The 10,969-nt window shown below is 37.2% G+C and overlaps 2 protein-coding genes across 2 annotated transcripts; both read left to right on the plus strand.

Annotated features, from left to right (window-relative positions):
- Positions 1–470: 470 nt before the first annotated feature.
- LOC141905702 (DET1- and DDB1-associated protein 1-like) lies at positions 471–7,100 on the plus strand. The gene is made up of 5 exons (XM_074794676.1): positions 471–541; positions 1,989–2,069; positions 3,321–3,372; positions 5,318–5,379; positions 6,964–7,100. Exons 1-5 carry the CDS (start codon positions 539–541, stop codon positions 7,069–7,071), a joined length of 306 nt encoding a protein of 101 aa, XP_074650777.1. The 5' UTR covers positions 471–538; the 3' UTR covers positions 7,072–7,100.
- Positions 7,101–7,168: 68 nt separating this feature from the next.
- On the plus strand, positions 7,169–10,475 carry LOC141905701 (vesicle transport protein USE1-like). The gene has a single exon (XM_074794675.1). It carries the CDS (start codon positions 7,169–7,171, stop codon positions 7,937–7,939), a length of 771 nt encoding a protein of 256 aa, XP_074650776.1. The 3' UTR covers positions 7,940–10,475.
- Positions 10,476–10,969: the final 494 nt, after the last annotated feature.

The following is a 10,969-nucleotide window of genomic DNA, read 5'->3' on the forward strand; positions in this document are numbered from 1 at the left end:
TTTCTGATCTGAATAAACTTCTTTTCGATAAACTTTTGATTGTTTTTACAAAGCAGGCCTAGCCACGGCCTGTGGACCTAAACTGATAGGTTCTACAAGGCATAATGATATCATACGTTGTTCCTGCTATTGTCTGTATATATCTATTTGCGTACACCTCTACACACGTTTTAATCAACCAGTTGAAGCTGACAGTTTCGGGAAGAAGGAGAACAAGTGTTAACCATAGAAATTTCTATGGTTTCACGTCCTCGTATTAAGAAAAGGAATAATGCAATAAGTTGGTATGTTGTGTCAACCCTATAAGAAGGGATGTTTTTTTAAATCTTATCCTCGGTCTATATACATTTACTCGATCGTGATTCAACGGATCTAAATACCAGGTTCGACGATTCGGCGAAAATTGTGTGCATTTTCTTCATGTTGTCTCGATCCGAAGTATTTGTCCTTCGCGCTTCTCAAGCGCGCATACTCGAGTTACGCCAACAATGATGGAAAAGGCTGGTGACTGCTGAATCGCATTTTTTCCTTCGATAAAATGGTAAATATTGACCGAAATTCGACTCTGGTACCAAATCGAAATAAGAAAAGAAGTTTTCACCGTAGTAGTAGAACGAAATCTTTCCGGGACGGGAAGAAAAATTGGAAAAATCTAGGCCTACTAATGTCTATTTATTAATGGATGAGACCTGTTTTTCTGGGATATTTTGCTTACTTTTTGGGATACATACCTCATTTATGTCTTAACAGAATGCCAAAAGTCGTGGACAACAACTGAATATCCGATATATTTCCAGTTCTGTACCAATTAGATGGATTGGCAAAAAGACTCCTTAAGTCCAGTTGAATGAGAGAGAAAATCCTCCATTTTGTGAAATTTCTTGGATTTGAACATTGTTACCATGCCTACGCCACCCTGATTTAGTTGTTGAGACCCCACAAGAAAAATAACTTCATTTCGTAGGCATGGTGACAATGTAAAAATTCAAGAAATTTCACAAAATGGAGGATTTTCTCTCTCATTCAACTGGACTTAAGGAGTCTTTTTGCCAATCCATCTAATTGGTACAGAACTGGAATAATATCAGATATTCAGTTGTTGTCCGCGATATTTGGCATTCTGTTAAGACATAAATGAGGTATGTTCCCCAAAAAGTAAGCAAAATATCCCAGAAAAACAGGTCTCATCCATTAATAAATAGACATTAGTACTAGAGCCAGAGTCGGGCCATCCTCCCTGGCACTGGCACTGGCACTGGCAGGGATTGAACCTGATGATGGCATTGAGATTGCCACGCTACGAAACCCTGCCACACTAGACCGAGTGCGCAGCTACACTTACACGCGCATCTCAGATGTCATTATCAGCCAATCAGATATCCCGTTTTATTCTATCCTGGGTTTTTCCTAGGCTAACTTTACTTATTTAGTTCTTCCTTGAAATTTACCTACTGTCTATCACACCTGCTCTCCGTGCGACGTTTTGGTCCGTAATTTCGTTAATAATCGGTTCATCTCTAAATATTATGCACATATTTTTATGCCTCCCGCCAAAGTTAACAAACCCTGGCCACAGACTCTTCGTTGGTCTATTACACAAAATAAGATAAGATTTCTTGAGAGAAGATTCACAGGTTTCTTGGGCAGATACTGGCATAGGTTGCCTTGTAAGCCTATCAGATGCATAGTTTTCCACCGGTAGGGTTGCTCTATATTAATACCATGCATCTGATTGGCTACACTGGTGGCCACAAGCAGTGACCTGTCTGCCCAAGAAATCTTGAGTGGTGTAATAGACCAATGAAGAGGTCTGCGGCCAGGGTGTGTGTTGGCAGTGAGTCGCAATGAATCAAACTCTGGCAAGCAAGGATGTGGGGTTACTTTGAAAAATAATCAATTTTAACCCCTTCAAGAAAGTGCATGTGTTGTCATAATAGGTCTAATAGCCCTCAATTAGACATAATAGATGCGCAATTATTTCATTTCAGGGTGACTTTCTGAAAGAACTGCCTTCTTACAATAAGACTAATTTTACAAGATATATCGCAGACAGTAGCTGTCGAAGCGGTGTAAGTACTTTGTCATTTCATTCTCAAATTTTATACGAGGTCAACTGGCTGACCCTTGACGTTTTCTTGTCAAATTTTCCCGTATCAGAATAATGAAAATCAATAAACCTATGCATTTGTTGTTCATGCATTCATTCCTTTCCGCTCATCAGCTTCTAAGGATAAACCACCTTCAGAGAAGTATGGCTTAGAATTAACTTCATTAAACAAATTGAATGATGTTTGGGAAAAAAATATATGCGGTCAAAAAAACAAATTGCACATTCACTTCTTAAATTGATTGTTTAGTTTGTATGAACATCTGGGCCAATTTTCGTGATTTTGTCCACCCAGCAATAATAAAAACGCTAAGCCACCCCACTAATTGTTGCATTGGCAATACATTGGCTTGGTGGGGTAGATGTGAACGCGACATATTTAACACACAAACCATGCACAACTTAGGCTAAGCTATAGGCCTACCGTAAAAACTGAACTGCTCGATCATCGCTGAGTCTAAAGGTCATGTGATGCATAATTCGTCACTGATTGGCTACAACGATCTGATTGGGTCGTAGAAATAGAACTTGTTCTATCCTTGGAATTTGGCTTATGACGGGTATACGATATCAATACATCGCGGTCGTAAACACACTCATGTCGAAAAGGTTTCCGATGAAAAAATTGCAGACCGTTCGGATGATCGGGTTGTAAGTCGACCTGAGCTTAACTTAAGACATCCCCGACAGTAAATTCGTGTAGTAAAATCAAACTGCGTCATTCATTGATGGTTACAGAATAAAGTTATTAGACACCACGTGTTTATAGATATGTATAGGCCTACGGCATGTACGTAGAAAATTACTATTGTTATTTCGTGAACATAGCTGCCCCGTCACACATTCCTAATAAATGACACATATTATCTTTCTGTTCGCCTGAATAACCCCCCATTTATTGCTATCAAGCGTCTTCTTCGGATGAAGATTATAACAACAGGATTTCCAAATTGATTTCACCCACGATATAATCAATGGAAAGCTTTCTGTACCCTTTACCCATAGCTTTATCAACGATATTTTGTTACTAAACATCAAGGTCTTCAACACTTTATATGACGCTCGTTGCCTAGATTTGATTTATATGGTGACATTTTTAAGGCATGAAAAAATTAAAAATGGCTTCGGTTTTATTTGTTGTACCGATATTTCTCGACCTCTTAATTTGTATTCAGAGGTCTTAAGTTAATCATTTTTTTTCTCATATTTACAGGCTAGAAAACCGTCAGTTTATATTTCAACTACAGATCATCCATCAGAACAAGGTTTGTTTTCACATGATTTATCATACAGGTCCTGTGATATCTAACTTCCGTTGACTATATAAACTAAAGTCTCAATCGACATGAAACTATGTCTATGCATACATGTATACATGTCTTCATCTGTTGAAGTTGTTTTTTGTCAATGTTTTTTCGGGGTTGTTAATGTTGAAGTTTTCTACGGATGGGTCCATCATTGAAGATAAAATTAAAAATTTGATTCATATCTTAACATGAAATGATTTACGATTGATGAATAACTTTGTCGATGTTGTCGAGTTATTATCTCAGCATAGAATCAACAATTCTCTTCTTGAATTCAGAATTAATTTAATATGGGAGAGACATCATATATGAATATGAAATATTTAATTTTATATGTCCAGTTATATCTCTAGTAGATTAATTTATTTAAGGTCTGTGAGAATCAGTTAGCAGGATTCTTGTAGCATGTCTGCTTTTAGGCTGCTTCACCAATGATGCAATTAATTAGTTTTAAAGGTTTGATAAGGGATCATTCATTTATTGCGTATGCATGAAATTTGACTTTTTCTAAGACGCATGGTGCAATATTATTCGGCCCAGGCTACAATAGCATGTATTGCCCATCATTTTCCTGTTACAATAGCCCCTGGTAAGAACATAAGCTACATGTATTTACTGTCGATGGCTTGATCAAAAAGTTTTTTCAAGAAAGTAATACTTAACGCAGGTCGGACTTGGAACATTCAATCATTGGCTGAAGCAAAGACTCTTTGTCGTTCGCATCTATAGCCATTGGGTAACAAATAGTAGGCATACACTCAGAATACAAAGACGGAGACAATATTTTTTAGGCGCTTATTTACGAGAAGCTTCAAACCTGTGTCAGGTCATATTACTTACTAGAAAGACATGAATTGTAGCACTGATATCATTGCAAAAAAAATGTCGTAGAACATTGGATATAGATCATTAGCGTGCGATGTCAGAGTCGATGAATAAGGATGGCTCTGAGAATTTTCAAATTGTGACGACGGTCCTTCGCGGTAGTTGTCAAATGCATTGCCGACCAGCAGATAACAAACCGTAAGGGTTCATTACATTTCCTGTATATATGACCCTTCCTATCAAGAGAGAGTTTAACACACAACAGCCAGAAAATAGTTTTTTTAGAATGGCTAGTCGATATACACCGTGAGCAATGGTGATGCAACCGTCTGCTTGCCAAAAACCAAATTTCAAGTAGGAGGCCTATATATTTAATAGCTGTACATGGGGCAAAGTGATTTGACCCGTTGGCTCTGTACTGAGACTAAGAGCATTTGACTCGTAGTCGGCATTGTCTTTATCGCTCCATGGCAGCAGTTTGAGTGTCGGGTAATTTATGAGTCGATGAAAAAAGGATAGAATCCAAGACAGTCATTGAGGTCTGAAATCACTTGATATAAATGATAATGAAACATTTTATAACCTGAATCAAATACAACAGTAAGCATTGAAAATTGTAATCCTAAATTTAGCTGCTTAAATCGTTGAGAATCAGCGGCTGAGAATCAAGGTGTGTTCTTTCCATTATGCATAGATGGCAGCGCCGATTGAATTTGGTGATTATAGAATATAGATTCAGGCTCGATATGAATTTATTGCTTTAAAGTAACTGATCAACTAATGTAGAAAACCCGTTATCGCTGCTTTGCGGCTATGTTGTTTAAAGGTCACTGGTATGTTGTCATTGAGGTCACAAGTCATAGCACATCGTGCATAGCCTACACGTTTGGTATTTAATGTTTTCATTTATCACAATCAATGAAAAGAGGATGGACAACCTATTATATCAAGTTATAAGAGAATAACTAGTAATATTGTAATGTTTTGATGTTGCATGTTTTTTCTGTAGCGGTGCAGAAAACTCATTATCGCTACTTTGCAGCTATTGTTGATACTATTTCTATTGTTTTTTTTTCAGTGATAACAACCGATAAAACGAATATACTGTTGAGATACCTTCATCAGCAGTGGGATAAAAAGGTAAACATCGATTGGCCTACAATTCAAGTAAAAGCAATGCTATTGTGTTCACTTCTCGCAATAATAAATGGAATCTAGTTATTTTGGGAAGTTTTCAACAACTTCGATATCTTGATATTTGGTTTATGGTAACAGGTAAAAATCCCCCATCAAAATATGGTAAAAATCCCCCATTTCAGTTTTTTTAATCGAATTAGTGTTATTGGTAGTACAAATCAAACTTGAATGAACTGATAATTATAACCTTTACCATGAAGGTTATGTTTGTTTCGCAAGCAAAACTTTGTCAGTTAGCAAAATAACTTCTTGTATGGCTTGCTGTGAAATTTTTAGAATTTCTCAACGCATCAGCAAGTGCCCTTAAAATCAAGATAAATTCCTCTTGATTGAAAATAATTCCAATGACCACTTAATTAGCCAGAGGTTTATATCTACAATTTAAATGGATGAAATCATTAAACTTGAATCAAAATATTTTCGCTAGAGCTGCTTATTCCTATTATTGCAGTGATCTCATTTTATAGGTAATTGAAGGAATAACTGTCATCTAGAGTGTATAAGTGCCATGATTAAAATCATACAATCTTGTTCATAATCGATGAGAGAATATTGATACATTTTTTTGCGAAATTCAACTTTGGAGGACTTTTACCTATGGGGGATATTTAAAAGAGGGATTTTACCTTCATTCTTGGTTGATGTATATTTTCATAGACTGAGTACCAAACTTATCCCTAGGGATAAATCTTCAATCTGCGTGACAACCACCATAGTTAAGTAACAATAAGAAACCATGGTTATAACTGACAAATGTCAAAATATTCCTAGGGGATTGTTTTGCTTCCATATCTATGAAACCCAGCCCTGGGTTGTTACAGGTCAGGGATTTGTTTTTCTCTGCAATGAAAACCAGAGAATTCTGAGGTAATTTTTATTCTGAACATTTTTATACAGAAACCAATGATCAGGTAACTCCGCACACATTATTAGAAAATGTTATGAGCACAACTTTGCGCTCGCTTGTGGTGACAAATGAAGCCTCACCAATATATGCAGTAGACTTGGTTACCGGTTTGTAGAAGCATGTACTAACAATAACTTCCCTGATTTTCAAGTAGTTGGTCACTAATATCTTCAGCAAACCTGCAATCGCAGAATGAACATTGCCCTACACACTTGCATATCCTTATGATAAGGCCCTGCCACACTTGCATGTCCTTATAAATAGGATATGCACGTGTGCAGGCCAATGTTCATTCTGCGATTGCAGGTTTGCTGAAGATATTGGTGACCAACCACTTGAAAATCAGGGAATTTGAATAGAGCTCTGTCATTTTTCTGAAGCTTTGTATTTTAGAAAGTTCTCGTGTGAGAGAATTGTATAGTTTGTCACCAATATCTTCTGCAAAAACTGCAATCGCAGAATGAACATTGCACTGCAACCGGCCCCTGATTATCTAGAATTTAAAGTCTGCGTGTCCCCGGACCCCTATTTTTTAAAATGGGTCTTCTTCAAAATAAGGTTTTTTTTAAGTCTGAAAAAATTCGAATTACATTTCAATTCAATTTTTCTTTTCTCCCTAGAATTTACACAAAAAGCGTGACTGTAACCGTGCTGAATTGGACCCATCAACTGAACAGACACCATCGAGTAAAGTTCGACGCTTGACTAGCACTGATGATCAGAACTGACGTATGAAATAGCAATATATACAGGCTACAAACTATCTCGTACATTTTAGCGCGTTTAAACTGTGATTATTTTCGTTGTGAAAAAGTAGCGCCAAAGATGGCTCCGGCAGCAATGCAGCCTCGTTCTCGTTTAGAAATAAGTTTCGTTCGACTGTTGAACTCGTGCATTAATATGGCGTCGGAGAAGAAAACGGCCGATTGGCGTTTGCAGAAATATATTGGCACGTTGCAGGAGAAGTTGGCGGAGTTGCGTCAGTCGCCATCATCTCCAACACAAGAGGAGCTGAATGAATACAACCGTAAAGTCGAATTTCTGAAGGGCTTGCTAGAAATCGAGAAAAAGGCAACCTCAGTCGAAAGAGCGAAGGCTGCCGAGGAATTGCCATCATCGATCAGCATGGTAACAAGTAACATTACGAAACAGAGTAAAGATTTACATAACGAAGCCCGAACACGTTATCAAAAAGAAATGAGAGACGAACTGTTCAGCAGAATTGACGACCAGCAGACGAACGCGGGAGGAGGCGTTCGTCAACGTAAAACGCAGCTGCCGAATGATGATCTTGATTCGGTGTTGCAACATCACTCGCACATGCAGGAAAAGATCGCCGAAGAGATGCTGCATTTGGCGAGCAACATGAAAGCGACGGCGTCGGCTGCGGGGAAAATAATTCAGGATGATAATCGGCGACTGCTTGAGTCGAATCAGCTCGCAGACACTAATTATGCAAAGTTGAAGGTGGAAAGCGATCGGTTGGAGGTGCACACGAAGAAATCATGTAATTGGTGGCTGTGGATAATGTTGTTCATGGTTTGTTTGACTTTTATTTGGATGGTTATATTCATTCGACTATTCCCTAAATCGTAGTAGCAGCACTGTCATGCAAGATAGGTTTACTATATTGATGTGTTACAGATCTTTTTAAAGCGGTGAATGATTCTATAGCTTTTCAATTTTGGGTGGTGAATTGATGATATATTCTTTTTGGGTGCTTAGATTTTGAAGGACTAGAATGATGGTGGTTGTGTGGTATATTTTTGCCATGTGGAAATTACTTAAACTGATGAACTCAAGCCCATTTGTACAGTCAAATCCAATTAATCCGGATTTTCATTAATGTCGCGTAGACTCCAAATAAAGCGTGACAATTTGAACTGTGAAATTTTTATTTTTTATGTTATGCATGATATATTACAGTAAACCAACCCCCCACTTAAGTGAATATACGCGTCATATCCGATCAACTTGGATAACCGTTCAACTCAGATGTTTTTTGAAATATTATTATGACACTTTATATGAAATACATTACTTCTGACTCTGATATCACTCAAGTTGGACACATGTGTACGGTCCCAGTGATCCGATTTAAGCAAAGTCTACTGTATATGAATGATGTAAATCAGTGTAAATGCAGAACCTTGTCGAACTCAGACATGGCCAATTCGTTTCGACAAAATTAAAATCATTTTCTGACTAAGGCGCGTTGGAAGCAATTTTTGATTGCTGCGGCCAAATACTGATTTTCGACTGGTTCTAAATATTGCTGCAGCGAATTTAGTTAAAAACTCTTCAAAAACGTGGTATTCAAAGAAAACAATGTCATTTAGTAAATTATGTTGCCACAGCTTTCGCCGCTGCAGTAGCTGCACTTCCAACGCCACAGTGACTGTCTTACGTATTATTCGATCCTAAGCTTTGCAATATTTCCTGTCCCATTGTTTGAGTTAAGGTGGGCATAGGTCGACTTGTGACACAATCGCTTGCAATTGGTAATAAATGGATGCATTGGTCGACGTTTGCTGTGCAAAACACACTGCAAAGCCTGTTAGTCTGATCTTTTTGGAAGAGGGATTTGTGTCGGACTAAGTGAATATCTGACGTAGGAAACATATTTCATACTGCAAGTATAGAAATGGTCCAAAACGTTCAATACTGGTTTGCCTCTTCGTGCAGAAATTCAGCTTAAAAGATCCAACTTAAGCAGGCTTGACTTTGATTGGTTCGCAGTGCCGTGTGCATTGAGCTTTACGAATAACCTCTTGATTGACATGTTCACTGCCATACCGGAAGTTGTATACAGCTAACTATACCGGTGCGTGTTTGTAATTCATTTTGATGCTAAAAGTATCTCTACGTATTTCTGACATCATTCTTATCGATTTAGGGAAAACCCACATCATGGAAATACATGTATGTGTGTTTGGCACTTGAGATGTACTCATCATTTCTATTAATTGCCGCAGTATCACCTAAAACCTACATACATGGCATTACCAGGTGTGCCAAGTGCTTTAAAAATGCATTGATAACCGACTACCGGTACTGGTAGCATTTGGTACACTTTGTATATATACATAGCTAATATATGAAAAGAACAGGTTATTATTCCATGAGTCATGGATCACAGCTTGAAAATGTTACCTCCAAAGCTCAGAGGTACATGAACATTAATTCCTAGCCTTTCCTCAAAATACCAGAATTATTGTTGCCAGGGTATAATATTGGGTATAGATTGATAATGAGAGTTTATTGATTTCGGTACAGTGTTGTTCATTTTAATGCTGCGCCATAAAGTCATATCCTGACCAGGATACTTGAAATTATCCTATTTGAAATGAAGGTCATATTTAACTCATAAAAATAGTTAGCGTTAGACCTCTCTGGTTATACAAACTTTGAACCAGTGACCCATTAATATTAAACATTTGATAACAATGATTTACGCCAAGCTTAGTTTTGAATTATGTGATTTGTTGGTAAATGTAGATTACATTGAATTTTTTGGCATTTACATTGAATTTCTTGGAATCATTGGGATGAGTTAAACATAACTTAAGAGTAAAATGATACATTCATCTGACATCTTCATGAACTGACGCATTGTTCCCAAATAGCCTTGGACACACTACAATTTTGTCTCGGCCAAATGTTGGTCATGGTAAGATAAGCAAAATATTTTTAGCGCGTTTGAATCAGAAAAATGAAAATTCGGCATCACAACTGGATGGACTAGCCAAATTGATTAGTGCAAATGATTCGTTTAGTGTGTCTGAGGCTTTATTGAGATATGACATTGATGGCATTGCAAAACTGCCATTGGGTGTAAACCCATAGTTGTAGACTGGGTGTGCAGGTATTCACCGGAGTAACTGCTTAACTAATCATCTGAGGATGGGTTTGAATCCTTGCATGGGATTTATAAGAACATATAACATGTCATTTTTCGTTCTACGTATCATACTGAAATAGTGGATATTTTTCGCTTGGCTATATTTTTATATTTAGGCCAGAGTGTGTGTGTACACTACGCCTAAGTATTAAGAAAAAATTACATGTACATGTAATAATCATTAATGAAATGAAATTCATGTATTAAGTTAAAGATATTACACTTAATAAACGCATTCATTGAATTATGATCTTCTTCATCTATGTTTTATATTCAATATGTTCAACAGATTGTGACAGAGCTAAGTGTGTTGACATCGATTAAGATTTTACATAGGCCTATCCGCTAACTTCAGATTAGATGGAAATAAGTTTAAACTAGGAATAGGACCTTTCTTTTATGATAAAACTCGACTCTACTCAGAGGATTTGAAAACTAATTCAGTGTACCGAAAATACTAACTGATCAGATCAAAATCTAGATTGAGTCGATTTTAATGTACATTGTGTATGAATATGCAACAGAGCAGCAATAATAGGTTTTCTGTACATCTGTGGCATATACATGGGGGACATTTGCACGCAAGAAAACAAAGAAATTCATGATTTCACAGCCATATTATGGATGATTCGCACTTCATGCATTCATGAAAATTGTTGGTAGAAAAAAAGATGCATTAAAGTAGTAACACTCCAAACCATTACAATTGACGCAAATGAATGGCA

This window comes from Tubulanus polymorphus, chromosome 5, assembly GCF_964204645.1.
Source record: "Tubulanus polymorphus chromosome 5, tnTubPoly1.2, whole genome shotgun sequence".
NCBI classification, from domain to species: Eukaryota; Metazoa; Nemertea; class Palaeonemertea; order Tubulaniformes; family Tubulanidae; genus Tubulanus; species Tubulanus polymorphus.

Bases quoted from the DNA above. Each gene is read 5' to 3' on its own strand.
- LOC141905702 (XM_074794676.1), top strand. The intron at 2,070-3,320 runs GTAAGTACTTTG...TCATATTTACAG, and splicing joins ACAGTAGCTGTCGAAGCGGT to GCTAGAAAACCGTCAGTTTA. The intron at 3,373-5,317 runs GTTTGTTTTCAC...TTTTTTTTTCAG, and splicing joins AGATCATCCATCAGAACAAG to TGATAACAACCGATAAAACG.
- LOC141905701 (XM_074794675.1), top strand. From the start codon at position 7,169: ATGGCTCCGGCAGCAATGCAGCCTCGTTCTCGTTTAGAAATAAGTTTC.